The sequence below is a fragment of the Lycium barbarum genome, chromosome 11 (assembly GCF_019175385.1).
Source record: "Lycium barbarum isolate Lr01 chromosome 11, ASM1917538v2, whole genome shotgun sequence".
Taxonomy (NCBI): Eukaryota; Viridiplantae; Streptophyta; class Magnoliopsida; order Solanales; family Solanaceae; genus Lycium; species Lycium barbarum.
The window spans coordinates 103,044,640-103,061,774 of record NC_083347.1 but is presented as its reverse complement, the minus strand read 5'-3'; the positions used below and the strand labels follow the sequence as shown (position 1 = coordinate 103,061,774).

At 37.8% G+C, this 17,135-nt stretch overlaps 1 protein-coding gene across 1 annotated transcript; it reads left to right on the top strand.

The window, feature by feature from the left end:
* The first annotated feature begins 13,607 nt into the window (after positions 1-13,607).
* On the top strand, positions 13,608-16,655 carry LOC132617584 (protein JINGUBANG-like). Its single transcript, XM_060332626.1, has 2 exons — positions 13,608-14,821; positions 15,316-16,655. Exons 1-2 carry the CDS (start codon positions 14,276-14,278, stop codon positions 16,165-16,167), a joined length of 1,398 nt encoding a protein of 465 aa, XP_060188609.1. The 5' UTR covers positions 13,608-14,275; the 3' UTR covers positions 16,168-16,655.
* The last annotated feature ends 480 nt before the right edge of the window (positions 16,656-17,135 follow it).

Below are 17,135 nucleotides of genomic sequence, written 5' to 3'. Positions count from 1 at the left end.
AATCCTCAAGACACACTCACTATCAAGCATGGCCACCTTGGCCTCACCACTCAACATCTTATCCTGAATCTTAGACAATTTCATATCATCGAACGACTGGGCCTTAATCTGCTGCAGTAGAGACAATCTCGCCTCAACATAATCTAGAACCTAGCTAGGTTTAGAAATATCAAATCTCACAAAGCTATTAGCTAGAGTCTGAACCTCCATGGCTAAAGGACTCTCTTCAACAACCAAACAAGCTAAGCTACCCATACTCCCCATCTTTGGGCTCAACGCATCAACTACCACATTTGCCTTGTCTGGATGGTAAATAATAGTGATGTCATAATCCTTAAGCAACTCCATCTATCTATGCTGCCTCTAATTGAGATCCTTTTGGTGGAACACATGCTGAAGTATGCGATAGTCAGTAAACACCTCACAACGAACCCCATACAAATAATGCCTTCAAATCTTCAACGCGAAGACTACCACCGCCAACTTCAAGTCATAAGTGGGGTAGTTCTTCTCATGAACCTTCAATTGACTCAAAGCATGTGCGAATAAGGTGCCCTCTCACATCAACAAACAACCCAAACTGATGCAAAATGCATCACAATACCCCTCAACAAATAATGCCAAAATCGGGGCTGAAGTTAATAAAGCCTTGAGCTTTTGGAAACTCTCTTCACACTCGTGGGACCACTAGAAGGGAACATTCTTCTGAGTCAACCGATTTAAATGCGAAGCAATCGAAGAAAACACTTTCACAAATTGACGATAATAGCTCACAAGCCTACGAAACTACGAATCTCGGTAACTGAGGTAACCTTGCCTCAATCCCTAACAGCCTCAATCTACTTGGGATCAACTATAATCGTATCCTTAGACACAACATGGCAAAAAAATGCCACTGAACTGAGCCGAAACTCACACTTAAAAAACTTGGCATACAACTTCTTTTCCTTCAATAGACCAAGCAGAATCCTCAAGTATTTCTCATGCTTTTCCTTACTTCAAGAATAAACCCATATGTCATTGATGAACACAATCACAAACGAGTCCAAATATGACTTGAAGATCCCATTCATTAAATCCATAAACGCTGCAGAGGCATTAGTAATCCCAAACGACATAATCAGAAACTCATAATAACCATATCGGGTTCTGAAGGCTGTCTTCGGAATATCCTCTGCTCGGATCTTCAACTGATGATACCCTGATCTCAAGTTGATCTTAGAGAAGACCGACGTGACTTGAAGCTCATCGAATAAGTCATCTATGTGCGGTATCGAATGCTTCTTCTGAATAGTAACCTTGTTCAATTGTCGATAATCGATGCACATCCACATAGAACCATCCTTCTTCATCACAAGTAGCACAGGAGCACCCCAAGGGGACACACTAGGACAAATGAACCCCTTGCTCAATAGATCTTGCAACTGTTCCTTTAACTCTCTCAACTCGGATGGAGCCATATGGTAAGGTGGAATATAAATAGGCCGATTACCTGGCTCTCAATTAATGCAGAAGTCGATATCATGGTCAGGCGGCATACCAGGCAAGTCTGCGAGAAAGACCTCTACAAACTCACTAACTATAGGAACAAACTCCAAGGAAGGAGTATCCACGCTCGTATCACGAATATGAGCCAAGTAGCCTAAACATCCTCGATCCACTAACTTCTTCGCTCAGAGGTACGAAATGATCTTCTTAGAAGTAAGGCTAGGAGTACCCTTCCACACCAAACGCGGAATACCGGGCATAGCTAATGTGACTGTCTTGGCGTAACAGCCCAAGATAGTATGGTACGAAGATAACCAATTCATGCATAAGATAATATCAAAGTCTACCATACTAAGGATCACCAAGTCAACCACACAAGCCCGATAGACTCGATCTACTATCACAAAATCTCCAACCGGGATAGACACACATATGGGCACATCAAGAATATCATAAGTCATATCCAATCCAGTAGAAAAGTAGGTAGACACATATGAGATGGTAGAACCCGGATCAAATAAAACCGAAGCTGCCCAATGACAAATAGAAGTAGTACCTATGATGACTGCATCAGAAACCTCTCCCTCTGGTCTACCAGGAAAAGCATATTAATGGACCCATATGCCACCGGACTACGCATCACCTCGGCCACTCTGGCCTGACTGAGCTTCTCTCCTAGAACCTTAAGAACCACTCCTATCGGGCTGATAACCACATCTAGTAGATTGAGAACCACCGTGGCCTGTAAGAGCATCCCCCCTCCCCAGAATGTCCAGCCATGCCGGCTGAAGGTGCTGCAGTCCTGGGAGTCTAAAAGCTAGAACCTTGCTTGGCCCTAATCTATCTAGGCCTAGAACATTCTCTAGCAAAGTGGCCTAATTCGCCACATTCATAGCATCTGACTTCCCATGGTGGTGACACGGAAGCCAAAGAACCGGTATAACCACCACGGTCTGTAGGTTGAGAAAAAGAACCCCTGGAAATATGCCCAGCATTGTAACCACTCTATCTCGAAGGACCACTAGTTGAAGCTTGGAGCGCTGACTGGATGGGACGGCCAGGATAGTGCTGATGAGTCTTGCCTGACTGGCCCCCACCTGTAGAAGCATAACCATTGAAACTGCCAACATGACAGGCCTTTTTGTCGCTACTTCCACCGCGTGCTCGGAGCCTAGCAGACTCCACCCTCCTGGCATGATCCACCACAGATTGGAATGAAGACCCTATAGCAACAAGCTAAAGACAAGACAAGTGCAACGAGAGTATCCATCCTCTGACAAACCTCTTAACTCTCTCAGCCTCGATAGGAATCAACTGAATAGCATATCGACCAAGGCAACGAATCGGGCCTCATACTCAACTATTGACAAACCCCTCTACTCCAAGTTGTTAAAAACATCTCTCCTCATATGCTTAAGATTGAAGGGGACGTACTTTTCCAAGAACGCCTGATGAAATATAACCTAAGACAATGGAGGCTACCCAACTAGCCGACACTCAACAAAAGACCTCCACCACACCTTAGCATCACCTCGAAACTGATAAGCGACATAATCTACCCTATGAAAATCAACAATACCCATCTTGTAAAACCTCTCATTACTGTCAACTATAAACTCATAAACATCCCCAGATGGAATGCCAAAGAACTTCGGTGGCTCCATCTTAATAAATTTGGCAAATATCTCCTGATCTTCAACGGCCTAGGATCACATGCAGGTGCTGGGATCTCGTCGATACATGGAGCCATAGCAGCAGCAGGCTACATCCCCCGAATCCGGCCCTGCTTGGGAGTTTTCTTGCTTCCACTCTAGTCTGTGACCCTCCTGGAGTGGCTGGATGGCCATCCAAAACATGCATCCCATCAAGATAGTGCATAATACGGACCATGGTGTCCTGAAGCAATGGAGTAGAAATCACCTCGAACTGATTCCGGGCTGGTCCCAGCTCTGTCTCATCTACGGGCTTATGCTCGGGCTCATGCACTGGTTCTGGTGATAAGAATCTAGCACATCTCTGACCAACCACAGGGGCCTTACCCTTGGCTGGTGCTGCACCACGGCTTCTACCATAGCCACGACCTCTCCCTCGGCCTTATCCTCATGCGTCGGCCCTAACGGCGAGCTTGGGCAATCATCCCTCGCGATAGTAACACAGGTTCTCACCATTCGTGAGAGAATAACAGTGAAATCAAATGCCAATTCGAACATCCTAGATACAAATTTGAATACTCAAGATACAAATTTGAATAAAGTAGTACGAAGAAATGAAAGAATTGGAAGTTTTCTAAATGTCCTATACCCTTTTGAATATAAGTACGGAGCTCATCGTACCAATCCGCAAGACTCTACTAGACATACTCTTGTACTTATAAGACAGGGTAACTAAAGGCTCTGATACCAACTTGTCACGACCCAACTCGTGGATTTTCGTACTCAACAGTTTAAATAATCAAGAAGAAGAAAATATAAGTACTAAACAGTCTCAAATCATATAAATAGCTACTAAGTGCGGAGTAATACTACAATGCCCCCAAAATCTTATCTAAGTACAAGAGCCACTAAATATATATAAGTCTAGAATGTCAAATAACATAGTTTGAAAATACTGTCTCGGAACAATGGGCTGATATCATAAGAAGAGTTTTCCGGGCTGCTGGTCAAGAACATACCTCACCCTAGAAACTTATACTAAGGGCATAATCACTCACAAGGTGCTGAAGTGGAACCTATAGCAAACTCTGCACACAGAAAAGAGTGTAACAAAGTAGCATCAGTACAAACACTATGTACTGGTAGGTTTCATAGGTCGACAACAAATAGTTCACATATATGAAAATAAAACCAACACGTATGCAGTTAAGAAATCAGACATACTCACAAATCAGATCATCATAATAATAAAGGAATTCCACCAACCATAAGTCACACAGAAACTCAACTATTCAAGTCATAAGCCTAGGTGAAGTCACTAAACCATAATTCAGTTAAATCAGATAATTGATCTTTACCATAAGAATAATTCATCAGTCAAATCAATAATAAAAGTGCCATATGATGTCATGGATGAAATGTAATGATATGCAATGCACTGGCCAATACCTCAAACTTGTACACATATGCTACAGACAGAATTTTGACGCCTCGATAGTCATGACCCATGGGGGACCCGCGAAGTTCATGTACACCACTCGCATCCGGACCACACATCAAATTCACAAGTTCACAATTTCCACTACGTACCGCACATCGGATTACGGATTCTCATTTCTTTTCTTTTCTTTTCACAATCCGGCAAAAACCTCGGATGTTCCACTCTTCTCGCTTATCAGTAGCAAGTCACATGTTCACATCAATGTATCATATGAAATGAGTTTGTATGCCATGCATGATATCAATATCAACAATAAATCATAATCAGGATCTCATTCGTGTCTTATCATAAGTACACATCACAATTCAATCTTTTATCATTATCCTTCCTTTCTACTATGATAAGTGGAACATCAAAGAGAGAGATGAATACAATACAACATAACATAGCAAGAATGGAAACAAGCCGAATCAAAGAAAATAAAGAGACAAGACTAACATGACAAATATAGCGACAAGCCCACACAACAACTGACGGAACCAACCTAATTGAAATCCATCCCAACAACATACCCAAAGGCCTAACATGCTTTCCCTGTCAATATCAAACTCCCACATATGCTTCACTATTTGGAGTCTAACCGAAAGGTAAATTGTAACCTAGCTCGATCCGGAGGGGGTGTCACGAACTACCCAACTTGAGCCTTGCCCTTCCGAAGAGCTTCCGAAAGATCGAAGTCTATCAACAATGCATTCTATGTAAGAAATCGAGAATAACGACATCAAATAAGTTGTAATATTAATTGAATCAGAAACAACCCTTTTAAAGAGGGAAATCGGGCCCAAAAGACAAAAGAGGAATTTCGAGATAAAAATCGGTAACCCAACATTTAGAAGTTAAATACGATTCCCCAATTGCTAAATAGACTCAAGAAATTATCAATTTTCCCATCAGATCAAAAAACACCAATTTGGGATAAAACCCGAACTTTCCATAATCTAATTCTTAATCAAATTTGAGATTCAAGCTTAGAGTCTAGTTACTCACAAGGTTTCATGATTATATTAAGCAAGATTCACCAAATACACCCATTTCCATATCTTAAGACTCAACAATTCACAAAAGAGTTGTAAACCCATCTTCCTTAATTAACACCTTTAAAGTATAAGTCATACAAGTCATTTTTAAAGTCTTAATAAGTTTGATAATCATAAAAATATAAGGAAAGTGATACAAGCCCCAAAATCTGGTGTCACTAGTACAAGAACTGACTAAATAGAAGTACAAATCTGGGATACAGCCCAAAATACTATCTGGGAAAGGAAAAGACAAAAAAATAAAGGATAGAGGGAAAATCCGGTGCTGCGGATCATCATGTAACTCACCCGAAACTTTCCAGATGGCCTCCTCAACAACCAGCATAGTCTCGAGGTCCACTCGTGCCGAGAATAGAATTTACTCACAAAAAGGTGAAGCAAGTGTAGCGTGAGTACGGGAATCAACGTGTATCAGCAGCATCGTCAATCGACCCTAATTAAAATGCAGACGAGGGTTGGTCTACCGATACTACTTCCACACTTAACTACTGGTAGTCCATCATAATAATCGTAATACGCACAATAATCTCAGGTTACAAGCTGGTGAAAGCTTCTAAATCCTCAAGTCCATCAAGTATTCAAATGAGCATTTAAGACAACACAGTCAACAATTTAAGTAAATCATACAAACAAGGAACCAATAAAGTAAAATGATATGAAAATGCTATGAAATGCAAGGCCTTTTCCATCACCCAGTACACACACATTCAAATACTATGAATCGTGACCCATGGGGGACTTGCGAGGTCCACATACCAACTCGGGATTTGTACTAAAATATTCAACAAAAAAAAAGGCAATCGCTAAGCCATAATGAAAATGATCAAAATCTAAAGGTACTAAGTCATGCTAAAATAAGTACAGTTAACAAGTATTAATTAGATGACTAAATATGAAATAATAACTAAATTAAATTCTATATTTTCGCTGTCTAAACCAATGCAAAACTAAGAATAGATATTCAGTAATATTATTACTCCTAGTGTTAGAATTGAATTTATTTTGTTAGCATTAGGATTGGTTTGGGCTTCATTTGAGTCACTAAAATCTATGGGCTATAAAACTTATTGCACCATTGAAAATTCTAAGTCTAAGCTTGAAATAATACGTGAAAAGACATAAACTATGAAAATTTTTAAGAAATATTTATAAATTACATTACAATTAAATATTCTTATATAAAAAATATTTCTAAAAACTGTGTACATGTAATGTCGAGTTGTTTGGTTCGGATTGACTTTTTTTTTAGTTAAAACTAAACCAATCCAATTATGGTGGTTTTTTTTTTTCAATACCAAACCAAACCACTAATCGAATTTTTTTCTCGATTTGACTCGGATTGTCTGTTACTTATCTGTCGGGGATGGGATGCTAGTTTTCTTTTCTTTTATTTTATTGGCATATATCTAGTTCTGTATGGGGAGGGGGACAGGCGAAGGCAGGGTAATGTTAGGGATATTCGATACTAAAAAACTCTTTGCCGATTAAATACTGCGACATATTTTGTATACGATAATTTACACTTTCTTACTAAATATAATAAAAATAAGTGACAAAATCACTTATTTTCCAATGAAAAATTATTTCACAATAAGACATTTTTTACGGAAAAAGTTTTTTTTTCATGCCAAACACACACCCTCATACCATTTTATCATATCCAACATTCAAACAATTGAGCATTCCATCAATCAAACTCAATTTTGCCTTGGCTTTGTAGATTAGATCGGTGATAGAACAGTATAGGATAAAGCTTCTTATGGAGCTTTGATATGACAGCTTACATTATGTCAACTATCCTTATGCAGTTGGATTTAAATTTTGAGTCACACTTAACAGATCCAATTGAGACCTGAAACAGTCCCCACCTTTCCACCAACTAGTTAATATTAATCATTTTCCCCCTTCTTCAACTATATAGTTAACCTGCTTGCAGCTAGTTCACTTAGAGAACTCTCTACTTTACCTTTAAGGTGAAGGCCGAAGGGTTTAAATCTCATCAGTAATAATGTAATATAGTGTTTCTGATAGAATGTATTAATCTGTGTAATTGAACTCTAATTCAAGATAATTTGAAACACTAATCTAACACTATGCAATCTGAGTTAGTACTGATACTAACCCTAACTATTTGGGGAGAAGACAACTATAGAGAGAAGTAGATATAAGTAGAGAGAGAAACATTTTTATTGATTGTGTTTATTCAATTGAGTACAATGCTCATACATAGATATTTATCAAGTTTGATCTGATATTCTAGTCTGTGCTTTGAGTAGTTAGTTACTTACTAACTAACTCTAATAGATGCACCCTTATAGTCTTGTTTATTTACACTTTGCACCCTATATATTCAATACTGCCCCTCAAGCTGGAGGGTGGAATGCATCAAACACTCCAAGCTTGGATAATAAAAGTTGATGTCGTGCTTTTCCAAGTCCTTTTGTCATCATGGCTGCTAGCTGGATTTGAAGTTGGTATATACTGTGGAGTGATCAGTCCACTCTTGATTCTTTCCCTCACAAAGTGGCAATCCAATCCAATATGCTTTGTCCTCTCATGGAAGATGGGATTTGCTGCTATTTGAAGAGCTGTTTTACTATCATAGTGCAGTTTAACTGGTCCTGCTAGTTCCACACTCAACTCTTGCAACAATCCTACCATTCATGTGATTTCAGCTGATCCTGCTTTCATACTCCTGTAATCTGCCTTTGCAGAGCTTCTACTGATGGTCTGTTTCTTCTTGGATTTCCAAGATAACTAGGAATCACCCAGTTTCAACACATAGCCAGTCACAGACTTCCTGATATTGGGACATGAAGCCCAATCAGAGTCACAAAAGGCTTCTAGTTGATCAACTGATCCCTTCCTCATTAGAATCCCCATTCCAGGTGAACTTTTAAGGTATCTCACAAGTCTTAAGGCAGCTTCCATATGGGACTGCTTTGGATGCTGCATAAATTGACTTAATAGTTGCACTGCAAAACAAATGTCAGGTCTTGTTATGGTTACATAGATCAGCTTTCCTATTAATTTTTGGTAGTTGGCAGCATTCTGGAGAATCTCATCTCCTTGTATCCCTTCATGTTGATCATATTCCACAGTGGTAAGTTTCAAGTTAGGCTCTAGTGGTGTAGCAACTGGTTTTTCCCCACTCATGCCAGTGCTAGAAATTAATTCCAGCACATATTTCCTCTTGTTAAGAAGTATCCCTTCGTTGGATCTCATGACTTCAATTCCTAAGAAAAAATTTAATGGTCCAAGATATTTCATCTTGAAGTTGTTATTCAAGGTCTGTTTAGCCTCATCCACCAATGTCACAGTACTACCAGTGATTAAGAGATCATCAACATAAACTAAAATGATCACAATCTCCTGACCTAATTTCATTGTAAACAATGAATGATCATGATGGATTTGAATGTATCCTTCTTCTAACAAGGCATCAGTTAGTTTAATGTTCCATTGCCTGTAGGCCTGTTTCAGGCCATATAGAGATTTAAGTAATCTGCACACTTTATACTCCCCCTGCCTCTGAAAACCCTGAGCCACATGCATGTAAACTTCTTCAACCAAATCACCTTGGAGGAAGGCATTCTGAACATCCATTTGACATATATGCCAATCCTTAGAAGCAGCAATCCCAATGACAGCTCTAAAAGTAACCATCTTGGCTACTGGAGAAAAGGTTTCATGGTAAACAAGGCCCTCTTGTTTAGTATAGCCTTTAGCAACTAGTCTAGCTTTATATCTCTCCACCTCTCCATTTGCTTTATATTTAACCTTATACACCCATTTGGAGCCAAAAGCCTTCATGTCAGCTGGCAAATCCACCACTTCCTAAGTTTTGGTGTCTTCAAGGGCTTGAATTTCTTGTTCCATTGCCTCTATCCACTTAGGATCTTTAGAAGCATCTAGGAATGAGTTCAAGGGATGTAGTAAAGGCTGCAAGATAAGCCTGATAGTGGGAAGGAAGATGGTGATATGTGATATGATTGGAGATGGGATCATAACAAGAGGAGGATGCAGGAGGATCTACAATATAGTCCTGGTGCCCAGTAGGAGGTTTAGACTGTCTAGTGGAATTGCTAACTGGTAAGGGTGCTGAAGAAGTAGGTTCTATAACTGAAAGAATAGGCTCAGTAGGTTCATTGGTTAGGACAGGATCTGAAGATTCAGTGTTATCTGAGGTAGTAGTATTTGAATCATGACTAGTATGTTGTGAAGGGGCAGGATCAACTTCAGGAGGGCCCATATCCTGAGGATGATCAATGACATCAATGTGGTGGTCTGAAGTTTCATTGGTATAATCAGTAGGTTCAGAGGGAACATTAGTTTCTAAATTTGTGGGAGGTGTGTCTGAAATACCAAGTGGACAGTCTGCAACCATCAGTTTGACAAGATCTGTTCCTAAATGGAAAACAACACTCATGAAAAATAACATCCCAACTAACCAACATACAATTGTTAGATAGATCATACACCTTGTAACCCTTTTGCACCTCAGAATACCCCAGAAATACACATTTTCTTGCCCTCCTGCATATTTATCACCTTTGGGCAGCATACCAGTAAAACATAAACAACCAAATACCTTGAGGCGTTCTATTTGAGGGGATCTCCCATAAAGCATTTCATAGGGAGATTTACCTTTCAAAATTACTGTAGGTAATTTATTGATCAAGTAGACTCCTGTTTTCACACATTCACCCCAAAACTTAATTGGCAAGCCACTTTGAAATCTTAAAGCTCTGCCGACCTCTAGGATATGTCTATGCTTCCTCTCTGCCACCCCATTTTGTTGTGGGGTATAGGGGCAACTAATTTGATGTACTATCCCAAGTGAAGTAAGTAAATCAGTTACTTTGGTATTGAAGAACTCAGTACCATTATCAGACCTTAGTGTTTTAACAGCAATATCAAACTGAGTTTTGACCATGGAAAAAAAATCCTTCATCATCACTACTACATCACATTTAGATTTCAACATACAAAGCCATGTGTATCTGCTAAAGTCATCAACAATAGTCACAAAATAGTTTTTACCATCATGAGTTGGGATTTTGTAAGGCCCCCATACATCTATATGCAGTAATTGAAAAATGCTAGTTGAAACAGTAGTACTAGTTGGAAATGGCACTCAACATTACTTAGCTAAAGGGCACACCTCACAGTGTTGGTGCTCACCATCATGAAATTTATTCTTCAACTCTGCAATCTGCTGGAGCACCTGATCAGATGCATGTCCTACCCTCATATGCCACAATTTCATGTCTGTCTTCTCCTTTATCACATTCCCTACTGTTATTGTTGCATTGATCTTTATTAAGTATAGGCCATCATGTTCCTTACCAATCCCCAATACCTTGCCACTGTAAAGGGCCTGAAAAAGGCAGAAATCAGGGTAAAAGGATACAAAACACCTTAGTTCATTGGTGAGTGTGGACACTGACAGCAGGTTGTACTTAAAATCTGGAACATGCAACACATTTTTTATTCTCAAATTCCCTAGAATAAGAGTATCTCCAGTGTGTTTTATTTCTGATATGTTTCCTGTTGGTGTTTGTACTCCAACAGAGCCTTGTTTGTCAATTGTACTAATATTATCTAGCACATCTTTGCATGAAGTGACATGGTGAGAAGCACCAGAGTCTACTATCCACTCACATTCAAGTACACTTTCCAGGAAAGCAAATATACCTGTCATGTTGGATGCAGTTGAGCTCTCTCCCGTCTCCTTGTTGTTCAGTTTATTTACCACATATTCATACTGACTTTCTGAGAGGTGATGTCCCTGCATGAGTTGACTCAGGTTTGCTACCTCTCCTTGAGCAGTTGCATTGTTTCCATATGGTCTATTTCCTGTCCCCAACTGTTTCTTCTTGTTTTTGAAATCAGGGGGATAGTCCCATAAGGAATTGCGGCAGTCTTTGTGAAGTCAAATGTTCTATATAAGGCCTAGCTTCCTCACATTCAGATGAAGGAGGTGGAACTAACATGTCTAATACATTCCATAAATTCTTCATTCTACTATAATATGTGGTAACAGTATCCACACCTTGAGTCAAAGTTGCAATCATAGTCCACAAGTGATAAATTCTTGTCAAATTTGATGTATCAAATCTCTCTTTGAACTCATTCCAGACTGCTCTTGCATTAGTTGCAAACATAATCCCCATCATCAGTTCAGGTGCAACTGTACATCCAATCCATGAAAGCATAATCGCATTGCATCCTTACCAATGTTCATCCAAATCTCCCCTGTACATGTCCTTTATACATTTTCCATTTACAAATACAAGCTTATTTTTCCTAAGTAGTGCTAATCGCATCGAACCACTCCATAAGCCATAGTTTTCTGGTCCTGTGAGCCTTGTCGGGAGTAAAACCTCTCCCAGTGTATCTGAAGCTTGAAGATATAGAGGATGGTTGTGATCTAACTGTGTTACTTCATTCCTTGGTTCGCAACACTTCTGACTTCATCTACCGCCATTGTTGCACTAATTCAAGCTTTTCTAGATATCGATTACTTCTAATCCCAGCACCGATGCTCTGATACCATGATAGAATGTATTAATCTGTGTAATTGAACTCTAATTCAAGCTAATTTGAACACTAATCTAATACTATGCAATCTGAGTTAGTACTGATACTAACCCTAACTATTTGGGGAGAAGACAGTTATAGAGAGAAGTAGATAGAAGTAGAGAGAGAAACATTTTATTGATTGTGTTTATTCAATTGAGTACAATGCTCATACATAGATAGTTATCAAGTTTGATCTGATAGCTGCACCCTTGTAATCTTGTTTATTTACACTTTGCACCCTATATATTCAATAATTTCCTTACCCCTTTTCCCCTCCACTTCTCCTTATGTAATTTATAAATAAAAACACCTACTTGCTATACTTCTTTTTTGATATGATATACAACGATCATCTTAATCTAGATTCATGCAAATAGAAATCAAGTTTCACCAAAAGTCTTTCTATTTTTGTAACTTGATTGAGACTTTTAATTATTATGGAAGTATCTTGTCCATCCAGCAAATATTCATTGGGTGGTAACCTACTTGATATACAACAAAGCTAGAGAGAGCGAAAGTCCTAATAAGTTTCAACCAGAAAAGACAAGCAAAGAGCTTGCAGCAAAGGTCAAATTGTCAAGAATTATGAAAACTTTCGGGGATCAAGAAAGTCAACATTTACATGGTTTCATACCATGAAATTATTATAGTATAAATTACATGAAATATCTTTATAATATGGGTCAATTATAAATATATCTATACTTTAAGCTCAAAAACTCAAACTCCTATACTAGTACAAATTCTACACAAATATATAATAGCTTGAATAATATTTTAGATTTTACTAGGGTGTTAACTGTCTAGTTTAAAAAAACATGAAAACTAAGTGATAAATGTGTTAAAATATAATTAACAAAAGACAAGCCTTATAAAGTCAATGCCCATCTTGTATAGCAGAATACCTTATTAATTCACATTAAAGCATACTACCGAATTCCAAAAGAACTAATTTAGTAAGACTTGTGATTTGTGGAGTCTTCGTTAGATTGTGTAGGATGGCCTTCAATTATTGAAAATGTCAGTTTCAATATCATAATTTTATCATGCTCAGGCGAAAAAGTCAATTTGGGTTGTTCTTCCATCTTAAAAGTCTGAAATTGAATGTATCTACCATATATTTTCATACCTTCACAATGGTCCAGCGTTCCAAATTCCAAGTTAACGTATCCATTACACAAGGCTTACCTCACTAGTTATTTGTGTTTGCCTATACGGACTTAACTTTTATAGTATAATAATTTTTAAAATATTAATCCATCTTAAATAGCTAGTAGTAATTGACCAAAAAAGAAAGTTAAGATTATATACCTTGTTAAAACTTGATTGACTTTTACGCTATTAGTACACTACACATTAGTACAAACCTTGTCAAAATTGAAAGATTTCATATCTCCTGGCAGTACTCCGTTTGGACAACATTTTGGTTGAGGTTAAAGTTGAAAACCAGTATTTGGACCTAAATTTTACTTGGAAAAAAGCTGAGATAATTTTGTGAATGAAAATCATACAATTTTTTTCCTCTCATCACTTCCTCTTGAACAATTGGAATATTGAAATGCTAGAATTAAAAATATCACAATTAAGTATTAATGTTAGAATGGTAAGTTAATTATTAGTAACCGTTGGAAAAAGGAAAAAAAAAAAAAAGAGCAAAATAGAAGAACTCAAAATCGAAATCGATCATTCCTATTAATTGCCAAAGAAAATTCCCGTAAACAGTGTTCTTCCATTAAAGTTCGTTAACATACATATCAATCCTCTTTGACAATTTGCATTTCGACAAAATCTTCTTTGACAAGTTGAACAGTACATAATATCTTCATGGCCGTACCTTATTCACACATTCTTCACGAACATCTTACGTAACTTTAATTTCTTTTCTTTATTTCCACCCTCTCAATAGGGTTACTTACAATAAATTTCTTATTGTTTGTTTCTCATCAACTCCTGAGTTTTCCTCCAATAGTATCCAGATTGTTACGTCTGTTAATTTTGTTTCTCAAGAATACATGATGAGGAATTCAAGAAAACATAAAATGGGGACGGAAGAAAACACCATCCCTAGGAAACAAACGTTTGGGAGCATGTTACAATCCGATCCAAATCATGATCAAGATGAATACAATACTAATTTTTGTATGAGCAATATATCCGAAGCTGGCCCTGCAAATTACGATAATCGCCCTTCCGGATTGAGCTCAGACTACAACATGATGATCTCTCCTTCACCTTCAGATCAGGACCACTATTCATTATCTTCTCCATATTCAATGCCTTCGATGGATTTAACATCTCCTTTATCGAAATCTCCATGGTCGACCTCTAACATCGAAAGCTTTCCATACACGGGCCTTATGGGCTCCCTCGTTCGTGAAGAAGGACATGTATATTCATTAGCAGCTTCTGGGGACTTGTTATATACTGGATCAGACAGCAAGAATATTAGGGTATGGAAGAATCAGAAAGAATTTGCTGGATTCAAATCTAACAGTGGATTGGTGAAGGCAATAATCATCAAAGGAGAAAGAATCTTCACCGGTCATCAAGATGGAAAGGTAATGTTGAGATTTGTAATCATCTCATCTAAAAGTTTAAGCGACTAGAAAGAACACACTTTTATTTAATTTTCTTAATTATATCTTAAACACGTACCTTCACATGCAGACCTGATAGAAAAGTTTTTTTGATATTGAGAATATCACAATTCGTTTCGATGTAGGGAGGTGATATTCCATGTTGAATTGTGTGTTTAATTCATCTAAAAGACTTAAAATTCTTTTTGTCATCGGTGTGGCAATACCATGTTGAATTGTATGTCTAATTTGTCTAAAAACTTAAGTTGTTATAGACAGAGCCGGAGCTAAAATTTTTAGTTTATGGATTTTGATTTTTTTTTTTTTTTGTTTACTAGATTCTGGATATATTATTTGTACATATCAAATGAATTTTTTAACACAAATACAAAGTTTGAGCCAAGCTAATGAATTCCGCTGAACCCATACCTAAAGGGGTGGCTAACATTTTATTTTTTTAATTGTGTCTTCACCAGGTACGAGTGTGGAAGGTTTCTTCAAATGATCCAAACGTTTACAAGCGCATTGGAACATTACCAACTTTGAAGGCATATATAAAAAGTTCAATGAATCCCAACAATTACGTTGAAGTGAGAAGAAATAGAAATGCCGTTTGGATCAGACATTTTGATGCTATTTCATCTCTTAGCATGAGTGAAGACCAAAATCTCTTATATTCAGCTTCTTGGGATAAAACCATAAAGGTTTGGAGAGCATTTGATTTTAAGTGTTTGGAATCTATAAATGCCCATGAAGATGCAGTAAATTCAGTAGTTGTTGGGTTTGATGGGCTAGTTTTTTCAGGCTCAGCTGATGGAACAGTAAAAACTTGGAGAAGAGAATTACAAGGGAACAGAACAAAACACTTCTTTTCACGAACGTTGTTAAAGCAAGAATGTGCGGTAACATCCTTAGTTGTTGATCCTAGTTCCAATTTTCTCTATTGTGGTTCATCTGATGGACTAGTCAACTTTTGGGAACGCGCAAAGTTCTTGTCACATGGAGGAGTTCTCAGAGGTCATAAAATAGCAGTTCTTTGCGTAGCCACCGCAGGGAATTTAGTTTTTAGTGGATCAGCTGACACAAATATTTGCGTGTGGAGGAGGGAAGGTAGTGATCATACATGTTTATCAGTGTTGAAAGGACATTCTGGTCCTGTTAAGTGTATGGCTGTTGAAGAAGATCATGGACCAACAAGTAATGGTGATCGGCAGTTTATCGTGTATAGCGGTAGCCTGGATAGATCAGTGAAGATTTGGAGAGTGTCATCATGGCCGCCAGCCATGCAACCACAGCTTCAAGACCAGTCCCAATGGGGTACGAATTAGTAAAGGCGAATTTAGGATGTAGAGTATGTGGATTCAAGATGAGTTGAATCAAATTACAGGTTATATATTTCCTCAGTCTCAATGTATGTGACATTATTTGGCTCGACATGTGTCGTTCATTTTGAAAGGAATTGATAAAGACATAGTGTCACATAAATTGAAACGAAGGAGGTATATTCTGAACATTTTATATGTATATAGTTCGGCAACCAATATGCAAGATCAACAACATCAACCAGTCCCCAAGGGGGTATGCGTTAAAAGAGTGAATTTAGGATACAAAGTCAGCGAGTACAAATGAGTGTATTTTTTAGTTTTTTTCATATGTATATAGTCCGGCAGAGATGCACGAACATCAAATTCAGAACCAGTCCCAAGGATGTATGGTTAGTAGACGCAAATCTAGAATGTAAAGTTAATGTGTCCAAAATGATCAGGTGATTGTATATGTATACATTTACACTTTTTTAAAATATGTATATATATAGTTCAAGATAAAATAAGTTCAATTAAAATTGCAAAATTGTCAAAATCCGCCTCAAAATTATTGTCGCCAACCTTTATTCCGTAAATTTGTAGCTTATCGTTGTAAGGTAGAAGTGTTAGCCAAAAGAAAGGATGGAAAATGGTTGGAACACAATAGAGAGGATATGGCAAATCTATAGGCGCGGCTACCTTTGGGGTTGACCAAGAAAAGTACAAAATTTAATTTTTCGATATCTTTATTGTAGCTTCTTCGATGAAAATTGTGCATATACTTTCTATTTTCACCTTTACAATTGGACATAAATGTCAAAGGAGGTGAGGACTGAGGAATTAATGAGAATTTTTTACCAAAGTAAGCTATTATTTGAGCCAATTCTCCAAAATAATACGTTTTTTTGAAAGTTAACCGAACTAGCATAAACGTATTCCTGAGTAACGAATTAGGTATTATTTTATTCAAAAATTCCAACGGACAAAAAAGT